The 19,733-nt window shown below is 39.9% G+C and overlaps 1 protein-coding gene across 1 annotated transcript in view; it reads right to left on the bottom strand.

Moving 5' to 3' along the window:
• The window catches only part of LOC117474733 (zeta-sarcoglycan), a 283,850-nt gene that overhangs the window by 115,183 nt on the left and 148,934 nt on the right, over window positions 1-19,733 (bottom strand). The window contains exon 3 of the mRNA XM_034120724.1: window positions 3,262-3,363. Coding sequence (XP_033976615.1) covers window positions 3,262-3,363 — 102 coding nt within the window. The remainder of the gene's footprint in view (window positions 1-3,261; window positions 3,364-19,733) is intronic.

Below are 19,733 nucleotides of genomic sequence, written 5' to 3' on the forward strand. Positions count from 1 at the left end.
GAAAGAAACCTCTGCCCACGCTGCCACGGGACCGAGACACCTTGGAGTATTTGGACAAAATATTCAGGCTCGGAGCACAGAGGAGAGGGTGCAGCTTAATGCAGTTTACCGTAATGGTAAAGGGGACATTATGGTGGACCAGTAAAAGATCGGCCCTGAGTTGATCCGGGGTGACCAGAGCGGGGCGACACTCAGACCGAACCCCTCCTTTGTGCCCAAGAGCCTAAGGAGTGCGTTCAGGTCGAGGGCTATTCAGTTAGGGGGCTTTAGTCTTCCACCCCATAGTGGGGCCAGGGAAGCTAAACTGCACCTCCTCTGCCCGGTGCGTGCGCTAGCATGTTATGTGGAGCCCACGGCTGCCCTTAGATGCACTGAACAGCTGTTTGTGTGCTTCGGGGGCGGGGTGACCGGGAAAGCTCTGTCCAAGAAACGCCTGGCAAGCTGGCTCTGTGAGTGCATTGCACATGCCTACGGACAGGCGGGGAGAGCACACTCTACACAGGCTGTGGCTGTGTCAACAGCCTTATTCAACGGTGTGAGTGTGGAGGACATATGCATGGCGGCGTCTTGGTCAACGCCAGGCCCCTTCATAACGTTTTATCTCTTGGACATGTCTGGCTCTTTCTCCTCGTCTGTGCTTGCTGGGGCAACACAGGACTGGTGAGGAGGGGGAGGGCTGTGGGTCAGTGGGCATCTGAACCCCTCCCCGGGCGTAATGCGCTTATGTTTTTTCCGGGCCCCCTGTAGGGTCCCGGGGGACGTGGTGTGCACTGGGCCCTTACGGGGCTGGAGGGCTCTCCTCGCCTGCCTAGGGGCAGGAGGGGAGAGCCCTCCACACTATAGTCCACGCAAACTCTGCACGGGGTCAGTGTCTGGGGACATGGGGCACTTGCGCTCTCCCCGTGCTCCTTAGGGATTCGGGAGAGGTGGTGCATAGTGAGCCCATACAGGGCTGGGGACTCTCTCCGTCTGCCTATGGGCGGACGGGGGGAGCCCTCAGCACTGTTTTCCGAGCACACTTTTCGCGAGGTAAACGCGTCAGAGTGTGCTCTGTCAGCCGCAGCCCAGACTTCTCCATGGTTACAACCGAGGTAGAGGAGAGTGAGGTGCAGCGGCTGCTGACCAGAAAGCCGGTCAGGGGCAGTGGGGTGGAACGGTGTTGTTGGACGACAGCGCGTGTATACATCGGGGCTCTACTCGGGGCACTGTCTGTCCTATACCGCTCGCTGAAGAGAGGTGTAGGATGACAGTCAGGAGGCGAAGCCTCCTTTTATACGGTGAGATGCGCGCGCATTCAGGTAGGCCCGCCCCGGGGCCGGCTACGTCTATAGAAATCTCAGTAGGTGAATGCTTGCATGATAAGGTAGTACCCATAGAGTCCAGTAGAGGGCTCCGCCTGTGCTTATATCACAAGGGTTACCATACGTAACCCCTCGTTTCAGGATCCTCTATGCACCAAAAGTGGTAAAGGAAGCCCTACCTTTAAGAAATGTGTATTAACAGCATACGCCAAAAGAGAGAGAACTATCAGAAAAAGTATTTCACCAAATATTGAGAACATAACCTTTATAAGCAACTGATGTTAATATTGACGCCATTTCCTTTATGAAGTAAAGCAGCCTCCCTGTCTGTGTCCTCGCGCTGTCCTCACATCCCCCGACCCCCAGACTCGGAGGAGCACAGGGATGTTAGTATTGTTTATGAAGCAGGGTATAGAAAATACATTATTGAAATGAAAATAGTATTTATTTACTTTTACAAACAGTGAGCAGCGGCAGCATGTGTATTGCAGGACATGTGTAAGCATGCAAGCGTCTTTGAGTTGTAGAAAAGCGCTAGGCCTATAGGCTATAAATATAATGTATTATTATTATTATTAGGCCTATGTGTTGGACATGTGTGGTTGGACTCTGTCTCACAAGCAGGTTGCAGTATAACATCAGAGGAGACTGGGCCAATTGTACATTCTCAAACTGCACAACATAGAACTAACTAAACAATGCAGAGATTATTTTTATATAATTGTATTCAATAACCGTAAGAAATTAAACAGTATGAAGTGATTTCTAAATATGAATACAGATTTGACTTAATGTTTTCATAAATATGTTTTTCTCCCAGTTTGTCATGGGACTTATTTTGACCCTCTCAAAGAACCGGAATCGAGAACCGAAAATAACCGCAATCGAAAAGCAGAACCCGGAATCGTTGAAATCCAAACTATACCCAACCCTATGTGTGATGCAGTAAAATCTTACCGCTCACTTACGTTAGCGGTGACGTAAAAATCGTGGGGAAAAGTAAAATACGTTGGCGAAGAAGAAGATTCCAGTGGCCCCAATTTTTGTCCATTCTGGACAAATGAAAAATGTATTCGGACAAGTAAATTGCCAAACTCACTTGTCCATGGACAAGTACTCTCTAAAAACCTTTTCTCACACTGCATTAATCTCTTGCTGTGCAGTTGAAATTCTACTTCACATGCAAAAACATACACACAACACATGTGAACACACACACAGATATTGAGCACCCATACACACAATTTCATAAGGATTGTCCTACATAGAGTGACATAGTGTCAGTGTTGCCTCAGCTGACGGAATCGATGATGATTCTGTGTGATGAATGGAGACATGGAAGAGTGCTGCATCATATGCAAGTCTATAATATGTCACATACATGACGAATAGAGCTTGAGGACAACATCTGATTTCTGCTCATTTGAGGCATTGGAACATAGGGGCGTACACACACACACACACACACACACACACACAACAAACACACACACACACACACACACACAACACACACACACACACCACACACACACACACACACCACACACACACACACACACACACACACACACACACACACACACACACACACACACACACACACACACACACACACACACACACACACACACACACACACACACACACACACACACACACACACACACACACACACACACACACACACACACACACACACACACACACACACACACACACACACACACACACCTCATGTAATATTCAGTAAAAAATATACTGAAAACTGGAGTTATCGCCTTAGAAGGAGAAGCGGGCAGCTTGAAAACATAATGCTTTCGCCACCTTGGAGATATAAATATATGAAAGCAGTTGACCCTGAACAGATTGAACTGATTGCAGGATGACTCAAATCTATTAAAATCTCACAGTGAATAGTCAAACAATGCATGTGCTTTTTTTCTACGACTAATCTTACCCTGCGAGACTGGATCTCTTTGACGTATAGAGGCAATAAGAATTCGGACACTCCCTCCAGTCTGACACCTTCCTTGGTCACCTGCAGATTCCCCATTCCTTCCTAAAAGACACATCAACATCGAGAGAGAGACAGAGAGAAATTCAGTGGTGATTCAGAAAACAAATTACAAATCAAAAGAATAATGTATTATTATATTTGCCGACACAGCTGTCTTATCTCGTCAGAGACAATCACACAATTTGCTGCGCTCAACTTCATTCTGATTAGTTTTATATTATTCATAATTATAAATGTTATCATTTTATACTACTTAATCATTATAATAAATACAGTAACTGATGACCGAAGAGCAGTCGTAAGACACAATTGCTTAATCAGTTATTCATACACCTGCATTTCGAGGTTGAAAAGACTAAGAAGTTAACTGTTTTTTATTTTTTAATCAGGTTTTTGTATGGACTTACAGAGATTTTCGAATATCTTCTACATGGAAAAACAAATCTTTTGGAGTGTTTATACAACTTTTATTTTCATGTATCATGAAGACAGATCCTTAACCCAAGGGTGTATACATGTGTACCTGTTATTATCACATCACATGCTATTTAGCAGGCCCAGCTCACCCTGTCTAATTGACTCATTTTGAATGGATGGGTGGAGGTTGACAGTCCCTTACAGCTCTGTATCGTTTCACAGACACTAAAACTGCAAACCATCATCGCTACCTGAGTTTGAAGCCAATTATAAAGAGTGAACAATAATAAAGAGACCAAGTTGTCAAACCTAAACCCATCAGAGTGTGTCGAGTACACACTTGGCTTTACTTTGGGACTCTTCCTTTGGGAACAATTTCACTGCTGGCCTTCCCATTGACATTTAACATGTATATAAGGAGGCGTGTGGCGCAGTGGATAGAGCGTTGGTGTTCGGATCAAGGGAGCACAGGTTCAAACCCCACTGCAGTCAGCATGTCGTTGTGTCCCTGGGCAAGACACTTCACCCCAAATTGCTCCTGTGGGGATTGTCCTCAGTATTGAGTATGTAAGTCGCTTTGGATAAAACAAGTTAACAAGTAACATGTAATATAAACAAAAAATGCAGTTCCTCTTGATTCATCTGCTTTTTCTTGCAAATCACCCTGACTAAATATCACCATGAATTTCAGTATTCAGGAGATTTACACTTTTTAATGTCCTGGGTTCAGACAATTTAATAAATGTTCATAGCTTTTAGGGATACCCAGCAGTACTTATTAAAATTAGTCATTGATGAGCAGTGTAATATTGATGAGGGATGGGAATATCATGTATTCACACAGGTCAGTTTCATCCACAGTCAGAATCTGTTTTACAGAGAACATTCTTAAAAGTACTTCATGTTTATTGTAAGCATGTAATTATAAATATGCATTCAAGATTAAAGAGTTATTTCCCCTGATAAAACACAAAGGATCATGGGCAGCAGGAGGGGACATCGGCACACTTTATGTTGTGTTAACTTTGTTGGCAATCCACTACAACATATCACTTCAGAAGCCTTATGGCACACTGTCAAAGCCTCATGGGAGCTATAGTTTTGAAAGGCTAACAGAAGTGTTGTACTATCTTTCTAAAAAGACATGGGTGCTGAAGTGTTAGCTTACAATGCAGAAAGAAAACCCCAGGAACACGTCTCAGGTTGTCAGAAAAACCGATGAAAGGAACCCCCGCTGAGAAAACCCAGGGAGATATTGAGCAGTGTAGAACAGAGGTTAGCTTTGGAAAGGGGGAGGATTGCACTCTCAGTGGGGAGCCTCTTCAAACAAGGGTCAATGCAATGGAAAAAAAAAAATTAAACATATACATGTTTAAATGAAAGTACTTCCATCTGAATAATATGGAATGTTGACAGCATAACATGTATCTTCAATATTTAGGCATTTGGGTAACTTTGCAAAGACTATTTAGAAGTGATCTTCATTTCCTTATTCAAGACAACAAGAAACCAAAAATCCAAGGTGTGATGGTGATGACCCAACTTGGTTATTATCTAACTTTCTCTCAGCTTCCTTAGATCATCAAATGGCCCAAAAAGTGTATGTAAAATGTAAATATATATTGACTCTAGCTCTACATATCCATACATCAGTATGAGCCCTGTAAACACATTTAAGTAATCTTCATTACATAACATTGCCATTTCTGATCATCTGACCATCTCGCTGTGATAGAAGTGGCTTTGTGACGGTTTGTGATCAGTCGTATCCCATTTTATAGATTTCACACGAGTAAATGCCTGAAATATTGTTGTATCAGACTAACATGGTGAGATGAAATCCCTTCCACACAGCCATGCAGGGTATTAGGATAGTGAGGGCCTTTACAGTGAAACGAGGCAGCTACTGTTCCATGTCAAATCAGTGCTCAGCTTAGGAGAGTGAGTGTGGAGGAAGCGTAACAGTGCTACAGCGGCCCTGGTCATGTGCTTGGTTAGAATTTGTTCAGACTTATTGGTAGTGTGGTAGGTTTCATGGTCTGTTGATTTTATTGCAGCAGAAGTTGAAACATTTATAGAAACTGATAGCATTGCCTTGTTTGTATAAATAGCCCAGTGTATAAGAGATCAACTGTAACCACCAACAGAAAGGAGTTGGATTATTAACATTTAATGAAAAAGGAAGTTTCAATTTACAAAAAAGAAAGCCGGAATATAGGTTAGCAAACAATAAACAATCGAACAATGTTGGTATAAATGCCACGTAGCAGCTTGTTGCAACACTTTCTTCTTAGCGTTTTGTTTTGAATGATTGAGATATCAATAACAAACCATGACAGGAACCGTCCTGGTTTATCTCTAAAAGGCTCCCTCAGCACAAGTAGTTTCAGGCTTGAGAAGTTTTTACTAGTGTGGGATAATGTTATTTTCCTCACAAAACTATGTGGATTAAAGCGATTCAGAGTAACTCTCTCACAGAATGTGTTGCTTGATGACAACGAATTGGTCTTGCTTCCCTGGTTCCCAGCTTTCTTTTCATGTTCACCAATATCGATGAAACTGTCCGTGAAGACAGGAATTCTCTTCTGAGTTCGGCAGTGGATTATCATTAATTGTTGGGTGCAAACCAACAAAGCCTTCTAAATTAGAAATGTTCTCATGGCAAAAGAGAGAGAAAAGAGACAGGGAGCCAAAGGAATTGGGAGGATAAGACAATGAGATGAGCAGAAGAGGAAATGGAAGAGAAGGAAACAAGTTAAGCTGGGGAAATTCAAAACTTGAAAATGAGTAAAATACAACCTAACAATGGGTACACTTAACTCCCCTTCTGTCTCTATTTTCAAAGAATGTATTGCATTGCATTTTATTCTACTTTTTCGAGAAATGTTATGTTAAAGTCCTTTTAAAAAAAGAAACATAACATAAGTCCATATTTTGAATTGTGTATGTATGCATTCAAAGGTCCTGTTTCTTTAAGAATATGGATCTTTAGATTCATTACTTATCTTGTTTTGTTATTTATGTGTGTACATTTCAGTAGTAAAATATATATGGCTATGTACTGTATATAAAGATGTGCATCTGGCCTACATAAAAGAGCAATACATTTGCTGACCGTATCACATGATGTGTTGGTCATGATATTGAATAATTCATCCCCTGCTTTCAAGAGAACAATGCATAAGAAAATAATCATAATTATTTGTTTATATTACTTTGTTTATATTGTGCATTCCTAGTGAATTTGAGTTCAAATGTGTTCAGGGTAAACGTTTCCCACATGATCAACATTGATACATTTTATTGCAAAAGGTGGTGCAATATTGATCAAATTACATGATTTCCACATAAAGGCCAATGCCAACCCCTTATATTGGTCTACTCTATATCTAATCCACTCACACACAAAGTTACAAATAGGCGCATAGCAAAGCGATAAGAGTCTGTCAGATCGATAAGTTAAACCAGCTAGAGGTTTTCAGTGTTGTTAGATCTATAGTCATTACGCTGAATATACAGTGGAGCATAGAGCTCATTCAATAAGCAATAATACAACAGGCCCGTGGAATGACTAACTCACTCCCTGGAAAACACACATGTATATTACAATTCTCACACACACACACACACACACACACACACACACACACACACACACACACACACACACACACACACACACACACACACACACACACACACACACACACACACACACACACACACACACACACACACACACACACACACACACACACACACACACACACACACACACACACACACACACACACACACACACACACACACACACACACACACACACACACACACACACACACACACACACACACACACACACACACACAGAGAATCACATACACATTATTACATATTCCCAATCACCACGTTTCCCACAATGCCTCTCTTATCCTCCCTTTCTCAGTCTCCCTCTCTGTCTCTCACTTCTAAAAACATGAAGACGATGATGTTAAATTAATCAGGGGGGTTTATTCCACCTCTCTGCTCCACTGTCAAACACAGAAGCCACATTCTGATTGAACATGACAGCCCTCCCTCTTTCTCTGTATCTCACACACTGCTCGTCTTTTTGTTTTATTGTCAAACCAGTATGCATGGTTGGCATGAATTGTACAAGAGAACAATATTGCCAAAGCTTAGAATACAATGCGAATTCATCAACAAACAGAAGAAAATGACTACATATTTTTTCTCATTGTTCAGCCCTTTCTCTTCCTCTCTGAATCTGTTTGTCGAGGCTTTTCTTTGTCCTACTTTTCTCCATCCCTCTCTTCATCTGTCTCTTTTTTATTCTCAATGTTAAATCGTTTTTTTCCAAAAAACGGATTATTTTGTTCTAACTTTAGTTATATGCATTTAAGGTTAGAATAAGTCATTGTGCTTTATGCTGTAAAACAATTGATATAAGACTTGATATGTCCCTTTAGTGTGTGGATTGGTAAATATGTAAACCAAATGATATGCAGGGTTGGGAGGGTTACTTTGTAAATGTAATCAGTTACTGATTACTGAATACATGGCTCTGAAACGTAATCAGATTACTTTTGGATTACTTTCTTTTTCCATCACAGATGGGTATGTTTTGGTGTACAGGAGACACAAAAAGCAAAAGGAAACTGAGCGTGTTTTTACTGTTTTAATGGCTTATCCTCCTGTACAACTGAAACATAACATCTGAAACGATGTAACAACATAATACACTTTTTGGGGATGCAGCTTGGGATGTGAGGAGTGAGGGACACGGCTTAGAACGGGCGTGTCGCCTTCTGTCCTGCCAGTGTTGGCAGGACATGAATTAAAATGTCAAACTCGGACTTCATTTTAAGGACATTTCGGCCAGGGGTGTAGAGCTATTGTTTAAGCACCGGATTGGGAAAACAGGAGAGTGTGTGCACTGTGCACCAGTCTGTCTTGATCTATGAATTAATGTCCGTGACACTCACAGTATCTGCTGCCCACAGCTGTTTCATAGAAGGAAAACCTCCTTCACTCCATGAAATCTCTGCAGCACAAGGAGGCAGCGGGAGGGTTAACTCAGCCTCTGAGAAGAGGAGCGCGCAGTGCCTTTCACGCACCGCCTTCACTGTGTTTACCTTCAGATAGAATCATTAGAAAGGCTAAAGAGCGACCGCAGGCTGATGTGTTTTAACCACACACACCTCTACACACACACACACACACGATTTAAACGCAGACTTTTGTTCCTCCATGTTTCGTTGTTATTGTTTCACTGAGCGGACCCGCACATTTTTTTCAAACGCTCCCTTTTTTGGTCCATCTGCGGCGGTAATAGGTTTTGTGCGCTGTGATGATTCGGCTGTACCTTTAGTAATGAATATTAAATGTTGTGAGGAAATCTTTCCACCAATAATTCCAATAAGTAATCCAAAATGTATTCACTTCAGGTTTACAAAAGTAACTGTAATCAGATTACTCGTTTTTCAAATGTAACGCGAGCTGAATACAGTTACTTGATTTTTGTATTCTGATTACGTAACGTCGTTACATGTATTCCGTTACAACCCAACCCTGATGATATGTTAACCTATGAATATACATTACACAAATACATATAGATTCCCTCTTTTCAATTATGATTGTAAGTTTGTTTTACATTGTTAATTTATTTTCTGTGAAAGCATCTCAGCAGTGTTTTTATTTATTATTTATGCTTCTTGAGATCTAACAAATATTGATTTCCGTTCTTGCATCACAGATTACTCTATCTCTTTCCAGGATATTCCCATTTAAACGTCAGCATATGTTTTAATCGTACTAAGCTCAAGGGTTTACCTCGCTGCAGCCAAGTGGGCTTTTGGTCGGCCCAACCGCTTTTAGTTTTTTTCCAGGGACTGTCTGTCTAACCTCATTTTATGTCTTTTAAAGACTGCTTGAGGTTGGCTTGTTTTGGTTATATGATTTGGTAAGAATATAAGACAAATATATATAAATCAGTATATACTGTACAATGTACGCAACAGCTGATATATTTCAAAATGGCCCTGATTCACTGATGAATACAGTTATGGCGCATTTCCACTACACGGTCGGCCTCGGCCACACTCGGTACGGCTCGGTACGGCTTGGCCACGTTGGGCCTTAACAGGGCCGACTCACTTCATGCTGCGCTTCCATTACAGTTTAGGAACTGGGGTAGTTACTATAGTAACGCAGTGTAGGCGGAGCCGTGACGTCATCTTCAATGAGAAATCCAGAAACACAACACAGCCGTTAGCTGTGAGCACTCAGAGCTCACAGCTCCTTATATATGTTCAGAAACTCGACAAAAGTTAAACAAGTACACACCACAGACTGCCTGTGTCATGGTGAATACAGTCGCTGCTGTATTTATGTCTGTATAGGCCGTTGTTGTGAGTGTGGACGGTCGGGGCATATACTGCGTTAGCTTAGCCAATCTCCATCTAGAAAAACACGAATTTTAAAAGGTTTTTCGCCTGCCGTCTGTCTGCAGACTTGACAAAGCATTAATTCATGGTTTTTACTAACCGGTATCAGTATGTTGTTACTTCGGCATCATTTTGAAACGTGTATTACAATTAAATCACGGTCAAATATGTCCATCTTGTTGTAGTTCTAGCCCTCTTGCCAGCGCTCCTCTCTCTAGTTTAGCATACTCAGCCCGACTCAGCCCTGTTTGTTGGCCCCGATAGAACCACAATTTTCTAGGGCCAGAAAAGAGGGGAAAAAGTGGCCCCGCGCCGTGCCGCGCCGGAACGAGGCCTAGTGGAAGCACAACCAAAAAAGGGGACGGCACGACATGGCACGCTTAAAGCGAGCTACGCGCTGCAATGGAAATGCGCCATTAGTGAATAATCTTAATCAACATCTTAATCTGCACCCTCTTGACTCTAGTGGTTCATTTGAGGAATTAGGCATATTACTCTGAAAAGCTCATCATTCAAGATCCTCATTTAACTATTTTGTAGCATTTCATTCAGAAATGTTGCTGCTACGGTGGTACATACTAAAGTGCACTTACACAATGAGACAATCCTGAGCCTTACTTAAGTTAGCAAATATTTTTTTTGCACGGCTACTCGCATAATGCTTTATATTTATCTTTAAACTCAAATGACATTCCTCTATATTTTTCTGTTTATCTGTGTTATTGTGTTGCACTGTTGGAGAAGCCTGTGACCTAAGATTTGCATCGGCATAACTACACTGTAGCTATGTTCGTATGACGAAATAAAGAACCTTGAACCTTCTTGTGTGAAAGTCAATGGCTGAACCACCAGGCTAAAAGCTGGTGACTCCACATAGTGAAATCCTAAAAGGCCCGTTTCTACACAGATATAGCCATCTAAAGTCTTGAAAACAATGTCAGCAGCTTAAAAAATGGTTAATTCTCTAATGATATTAAGGGAGAAAAACAACACTAGCAGGGCTGTCTAGTAGTGAACAATACGCTTAATCATTTAGACATAAGGCTTAACTGAGCAGCATTTTGATTATACACCAACCATGTGACTATGAATCAAATACTGCTCAGTAAAGGTTGGTAGCAAAAATCCTTTGCTGAAATTCCAGGCAGATTAGGAACAGACTGACCGCATTATCGGTTCCTTGACATTATCTATTGGTGTGCCTCAGGGATCAGTCATAGGACATACTGTATATTCGTCAGCAATTGTTTGGAAATGTCAAGGTTAAAATTGTGAATTATACAAAAAAATATTACTTTTATGCTGGTGATACTCTTAATTACATTTCTGCTCACACACACTCTTCCTCATTTCCTGGGCCTTGTCACTTTCAACATTCTAGTTTGGCTTCATTAGCTGCTGAGAAAATAACTTTTGATAATAAAGCAAAATAAACAAATATAAACAATCAACATAATAGCTGGTGAATCAGTAATTGGCAACATTAATGACAACATATAATCATCTTTTCTGCAACAATGAAATGGGCCTAATTGCTATACAATCTGCAAGTGTCTGTTTGCCAAAGAAAAAGAAAAAACTACCAGCTCAATGATAATGACACACAAAGACACACACATACACACGCAGACACATATATAAACACACAAACCAACATTTCAGATTTCCCAGCTGTGGGACAAATAGAAGATTTTGGAAAGAGGATTGATTCTGATTCTATTTTCAACCCCCTTCTTTTCATTTTTTGTATGCAAGCAAACTCAGTCAGATCTGTGTTTTAATTTAAATTAAATATAAAGGAAGACCCTGTCTCATGTAGGAACATACAAAATGCACCTGATAAAAAAAAAAGGTAATGCACGCAGTAACACATACACACTCAAACAATGTGTAGAAGACCAACAGAGGCCTGTTGTAGAAACTGCAAATAGCTGTAGAACTAACTAATTGACTGGCACAACTTCCACGCAACCTAAGCTATGGACCATACTCCTTTTCTCCATAGGTGGTAGTCATTTTTTTCTTCCCCCCCTTATTTCATCCTAACTCAGTCGCCCACATTTCTTGGCCCATAGTGAAAAGCACCTGAGGAGGTTTTCAGAATCAATAAGCCCTTACAAGAAATACTACCACAGATGAAAAGTCCTTTTGATAGATCACATGTACGCACACACTTTCTTGACACCGCATTAGCTGTGGTTTAGAATAATGAAGTGTCTTCTTGTGATAAAACGAACACTTCAACATCAAATCATTGATTTTAAAATATTACTGTGGGTTTATAGGCAGGGCATGGAAGTGTGCACTCAACTGTAGCTGCACTGTAATTGTACAGATTGATTGTTATTCAAATCTATTTTATTAGCTTTTTTATTTGTATTTCCTTTTGTCTTTTGATATGATTGTGTTTCAATGTATGGCTTAATGTTGAAAGGTGCTAAACAAATAACCTACAAAAATAAACTAGACTTGCTTTGAATGGTTGTCATTATGTTAAAGACTGGTCCAGCTCTTATTGGTTCAAAATAAACAGGAATTCATTCATGAAAGCAAAATGGACTTCACATCCTAAACAAAGTAAATAGCTTTTGGTTTGTGGTGTTTAAATGATTGCAAACCTATTATTTGGGAAACAAGCAAGATTATGTATTTATAATAGTCAAATCAAACAGATTATGACAGAGAATTGACATGTGCTGCAAACAGCAGTATGGGGATTGAAATGTATACTGTGCCCACAGCACATCGTAGCTCAATCACATCTAGACTGTACAGCTTAAGGCCAGCCATAAAAAGGTGTGTGATTTTGTTATGTGCAAGGTCATAGTGTGTGAGTGGGTGAACATCCTCTTTGATGCGGTATTGTCGAGGTGATGATGGATTCCCTCATCATAGAGGGGTGAACTGGGAAACTGTCCCATTAGGTGAGAGCATACCACATGCAAGGTTATACAAACACAACAACCACATGGACCATGATGACTTCTACGTGTCCTAACACAAACGCATACACATAAATAGATATTACATAGATACACAATACACCCATGTACCTGTGGTGATGGATAGGCTGGGAAAGTATTTTGCAGGCATTTCGAATATTCAGGACTGTTGTAATTTTTCACGCAACCTTTTATGTCAGCCAGCAGACCCAGACACAAGAGAGAGAGAGAGGATGTAGAGTAGTGTCACCTTTGCCTTTAGGAAAACAGGCAAGGGAAGCGCTAAAGGGATGCACAAATTAGAAAAACAGTCTGAAAGTGCTTTTTTGTCGTCCTTTGCTTTCTTGATCATTAGGAAACACTTCTGTGTAAAAGGGGTCAGAGTTAAAACAATGACTTAGGGTGGCCTTTTTATATTATGTTAAATTAGTTATTGCAATTTAATTGTAACACATGTTTATCAAATGTAAACAACCCTCCAACCAATCACACCTTCTGAAATGAAATGTGGTATAGGTCAAAAGTACAAACCTAGGACAAAATGTATAACACACTTAACAAACCTTCTCAATATGATTTGCTCTTTCTTCGATTACCTATAGCACAGTTATACTGTATATCATGATACAAGCTCTATCTTGAAATGTTTGCTATATCATTCACCATCCAGTATGTAATTTGATATATGTAGGATATGGAGTGACTTGAATTAAATCAATCTGGAAATTACAACCCCATATTGCAAGTCCCCAAAATCCATTTTAGAGGCAACCACCTTATTGAAAATATTGACTGCTTCACAGAAGGCAGTTTGCTCGGAAAGTAAAGCTACCTTAACAGCTCCCTCAGGGCTGAATGCCAACAGCCAGTGTGTATAGCTCTCTCCTCCCTGCTTTCACCACACTTCTTATCTTCCACCTTGCTCTTTCTACAAATTGCAAAACTTCCCGGATCTTCTGGTGCTTTAGCATGGCACTGGCGCTGCCAAATTTGGATTAAGGGATACATTTTTACCCTGTTAAACCATATTTAAAATGAAGGCAAGTGTTGTATTCTGTGACATGTAAAGTCATTTCCTGTGCCAGAAGTTGAAGGAAAGTAAAAAAAAATACGTCCAAGTTCAGATTAAGCAAGAATAAAGGTATAATATGTTAAGTCCACAAATACAGCCCAGGTAGATAATTAAATAATAAAAAGGGCCTTTCTTATTAGATACATGCCTTAATTGTTTGTTTCCCCTGGTGTAGACATTGTTTATATGCGCCTATAGATTGTGTTAATTTGCTGTTCCTGCCATTTGCTGTTACATGTAATGCAATCTCAGCAGTTCATCCATCTGTTTCACATTAAAACACTTCCAGCAGGTAGCCACATTAGAATTCCTTCACCTCCCTTTAAGGGCCTTTTTTGTGAAACATCAACAGGAAGTTTTGAGTTATATTAACTGAAGCTTGAAAGTGAAGGTGATCAATATGTCTGTTAAAAAAGAGAAACCTAGCATTGCCTAGCAGTTTTTTCCTTCCATGTGTGTTCACAAATGTGTTATCCCTCATTTCAAAGTATGTCATATGTGATGTAGATGTGTTGTATTGTTAGGAACAGCAGTTTTATATTGATAAGACTAGCAATGGCTTGATAAAAAAAAGGCAATGGGCAAAAGCAGAGAAGACAGGTGTATTGACAATGGCAGAAACTTGAAGAAATTGTCTGCAACATTAAAATTGCAACAACAAAGGCTAGTCGCAAAGACCACCAACAGCAGTGCAGAGACCTGCTGTGATCACAGTCTGCTGTTGAAAATAGATCACTTAAGGTAGACATCTCATCAAGATGACTGACAAGATGTGGGAACAGAGGAGGACTACCAGCATATTTCCTGCATAGAGGAGAATATACTGGCATGTGATTATATATCTGCCTTTCATAGCTTCAAGTATAGTTTGAGTAGTCAAGAAACCTGATTCATCTGTACTCACCAAAAACAACTTTCTGACTGGGACCTCGAGTTTCTTTTACTAACTGACCTGTACTAAACATATTCCTTCTATTGATTTGATTAAAGTTGCAACATATTATTAGGGGTTGTATTCTCAATATCTTTTTTTTCTTCCATGTAGAAGTGTCTGAAAGTAGATGTGCTTTTCCTTCAGTGACTTTTCTGTACACACAGTATGTCCTCTGGGTGTCTTTATGAAATGATAGCTACAGTTGCAAAACAAGACAAATTATTAGATTTGGTTCATTTTTCATGTTATTATTATAAATGACAATAAAGGTGTTACATTTAACTCAATTGAATAGGATTACAGCAGGTCACTGTTCAGCAGCACATACAAGACATAATCAGATTACCATATCGAATAGAAACCGGTACAATCGACAGACACAACAAAAGCAACAAAACACAAACAGCTACACAGCCATTACAAAGGAGAAGACTTGAAAAGAGTGAGCAAGATGGAATATGATATTTAAATCAGCAGGTATTTCCTTTCATCAAATAGGCCTATATACCTTTTTTGAAATGTCAAATAGAGGTTATTACTCTAATGTAAAATGTAAAACATTCAAATCGTATTCTTTATTTCATTTTTACAACAAATACCTAAATGGATTTAAATATTTAGTGGTACTTAAAACTAGCATACCAGCCAATTGTTATTAGTTCAATTAAAACACATATTAATTGACACTCTTATCATGGTCTGGGAAAGCTAATTACAAACAATAATTGAGAGCATTGAGCAGCTTTGTTTTGATCATTATCGATAACCAGTAAAGCATTAAAGCATGGATGAAGTTAGCTAGCTAGGAAACCAGACTGCCGCTAAATAATACAACTTTGCTTCATCCACTTTTGTCACGAAGCACATCAAACCCATCGAGGCAACTTTTGAACCGTACGGGGGGCTTTATGAGCAAAACAACAATCTCCCCATATGAATTCCTTTACAATGTATGGGACTGTTTTATTTTTAACTTTGGAATAGCAAACCTGATGAGTTGGAACATTTAAATTAGGTGGGAACATGCCCTTAAAGTGTACCTTATGTGTAGAGCTAGAAGGACTAGACAAGATTTGCTCAATGATGCCTCTATTTGGGGGTTTCAGTATGATGTAGCTACAGGGGAGACACTGAACGATGCGTCAGCTATCCCAAAGTACTGGGCTGTGCTTTGTGTTTGACCGCAGTTGTACATGAACAGACATCCCTCAGTGTCCGCAGGAGGAGCACACACTTGTCTTGAATGTGCGAGCCGGCACCTGCGTCCCGAATCACCTCTGACTGACAAATGACAGCAGAGATTCCCGCTGCTTCGCTCAGTCCACACACAGTCACACACACAGTCACACACAATCCCAAAGGAACACATTGACAAGTGCAGTTAACATCACCTTGCTTTCCTCAACAGCTGTGTCCCACTTCACCTCTGCAGCCAGAGAGAGTCTGAGTGACAAATGACAGCAAGGGTCTAAAGCCTCTTCACACTTGTGTTTGCCTGCATGCTTCACTGCAGTCACCCTCGCTCTAAAATAGATCTAAAATGTTACATTGTTTGGAAGAGTAAACTAATCCTGCAAGGCCTAGTGGTTAGAAAGGGGGATTTCCACACACATTTGTGGAAATAATTAAACAATCTGTGTATTTTAAGATGTCTGGAGGAAATATGCAAGCACTGAAAATGAGTTCAAAGGCATCCTATGTTTTGTAAAGTCTAGATATGTAACTATCACATTTAAAACTGCTTATTTTTCCATCAGAGTACTCTGATGGAAGTCAGTACATATATGTCCTTACCATTAAATACATGGTATGGAAGTTCATTTAAATAGTTTTTAATACAGATGTCTAAATCATATTTATCTCAAATCAATGGCAATTGTTTTACTCACTGAGAAAATAGTGCTGTGAATGAATCAGTTCCCTGCAGAGAAAGAGCAAGAGCTTGGATGTTCAGTGCCTATTTGTGCTGCAAGTGAATATAAGTCAGGAAATAGTGAACGTTTCTCTGTCATAGATCCCTTTCTATTCGCTTCAGTGCTTCCCATCCAGCCCATCTGAACTGCAGAATGTGTTCTACGACACAATCTGAAACAGGTGACATGAATGTAAGAAACTGAACAGTGTAAGTTATTTTTGATTGAACTTAGCCTCAATACTTAAACAAAAAAGGATACCTGGGATACCATTTCTTAATTAATATTAGCACAGTTACATATTAATCAGTACAAACCACTTGTATGTCACTGTCTGGTTATGTGTACACATGGACATATGCTTATGGTCTGATTCACAGACCTTGTATTTTGGGTTTCCTTTTAGAACATGCCTTAATGCTTTGTTGTTTGGTTTGGATTTGGCCGTATACTTTTGTTGGCTGTTTTCTCAGTTGTTCCTCTTGTGTTCCTGTGCTGCCTTTCCTTCCTGCCCATCCACACACCTGCTCTGTATCAGCCTCGTTAGTTTTGGCTCTGCTCATCAGCTCACCCCTGACCTGAGCTTCTCCACCCGTCTCCCCACCTGCTCTTCATCCATCGTAACATTGGTTTCAGTAAGTTTGGTTTAGTTTTCTAATTATCAGTTTAGTTTCGCCTGCACAGACCTTACAATACCGTTAACCTATATCCTGTTGTCTGCAGTCTCCTGCATTTGACTTCGCTACCTCCCATCTGTATGAAATCCCAATATTTGAAACCAATGTATTTGTAAACACTTAAGCTAAACCTTTGTGGAAAAAGCTATTTTAAAGCAGTTAAAATTGGGAAAAAAAAAGTTTTAATAAGAGGCAATCATGTTGTTGGATTAATTATAAATGAAAGAAACTGAGTTATGACTGAATGCAACTAATAATGTCCCTTTGTATTAACAATAATGCTCTAAGTTATTAAGACAATTTTGACTGACAAGGGGAGTGGCCACATTCACTTACAGCTCCATTGGTTATTGTTTTTTGTATTTATTAAATGGGCAGTTGAAGAAGCTGCAAAGGCATGTGTTGTTTGAATGAGCAGCAACTCTGCATAAAAAGGTTAACAATATGAAAGCAACACACAAATCCCGACAGCAATTCACCCCACACATTCATGTTCTGCATTAGCTAAACAGTCGGAACAGGGACTATTTAAAAGGTGACAAGTGAGAGTGCTAATATTGACTCGCGGATATTCGGTACGGCTGCAGTCATTTATTTGCCTTCCTAACACAAGGATTACATTTAATCCATAATGCATTTGTGTTGCAATTTGAAAATTGAGTGCAATGTGCTACACAAGGATACTGCAGCACAGGCGTATTAAAGCTCAAATCAAATTAACCATCCACATTGCATTAGAATATCAAATCTCACTCAGGTCAATTTTTTTCAAAGCAAAAATGGAAAGTACAAGGTTAATGTATTATGATTAAATTAAATATGTTTTTCAATGTGCTGCAAAATGTAAATATATGGAGACAAAATTGGAGACAAATACATTCACCGAAACTGTAATTCAATGCTTGCAGGCAGGTGTCTCTCTTTTCAACAATTTCAAGGATCTATATTGCTACAGTAGCAGGTTTCTGACACATTACAAATTGTAGTTATACATAAAGCGATTTGCAACTGGGCTGGGAGAAATGGGTCTTTGTCTTTTGATGCATTTCTGCTTCTTGCTTCTATCTTTAAACAAAACAACTAGACACTGATCTTCTCCCTTTCTTCATCAAGAGTACGCCTCAAAGATGGGGCAAGGCAGGGACCAAGTCTAATCCTGAATGTGTTCCCTTGAACTCAATCCCTCTCTTCCATCACCTATGAAGACTAAACATATCAATCAAAGTAGAGTCAATGTTGGCTTGGCAGTAAGTAATTATATGCTGGCTTGACATACTGGTGCAATGTGCCATGCATGGACTTCAGGGCTTGACATTATGCTTTTCCAGATGTTTTACTTCACCACACATACATATCTAAAATATAAATATAGGTTAAGAAAATGAAATCAGCTCGGACTTGGATAATCATACTATCAACTAGCATCAATTAACTTGCTGATCATTCCATTAGAAATATGTATGGCTGGAATTAACCCTTAATTCAGCTAGTCACATGTGTATATATCCACTCTCTACACTTTCCTTTTCCACTGTGTCTCTCTGTGCCCAGTGACCAGACCATTGAAATAGCTAATTCCAAAATAGGCAAAATAGATAAAGAACATCTATTTTTTCCCTTGCCCAATGAGAAAGCTTCATGAGACATCCAACTTGCTCAGAGATAACTTGCTCCGGGCAAACTTTAATGTCAAGCCCAAAATCCAACCATCCGTTCCCATGGTGCTGCACAGACACCCTGTACTCAAAATGAGCCCTGTGTCATACTCAATCAAGTTCAAAACTAACCATTTCTTATGCAAAATATGGGGAAAACACACTCTGTAATTAGGTGGTTTGACTCTGAAGTGTTCCCTTTAAGAATTAATCTGATGAGAATCATTGCTAGCACGCAACTACAACTGAGCAGATACAATAATTACTTCAAATAATGTTCTGCATATAAGATCATAACAAAATGTTATATATTTCAACCTTATTTGTATTGCATTTGTAGAACAATTACCATT

The sequence above is a fragment of the Trematomus bernacchii genome, unplaced genomic scaffold (genome assembly GCF_902827165.1).
Source record: "Trematomus bernacchii unplaced genomic scaffold, fTreBer1.1, whole genome shotgun sequence".
Lineage (NCBI taxonomy): Eukaryota > Metazoa > Chordata > Actinopteri > Perciformes > Nototheniidae > Trematomus > Trematomus bernacchii.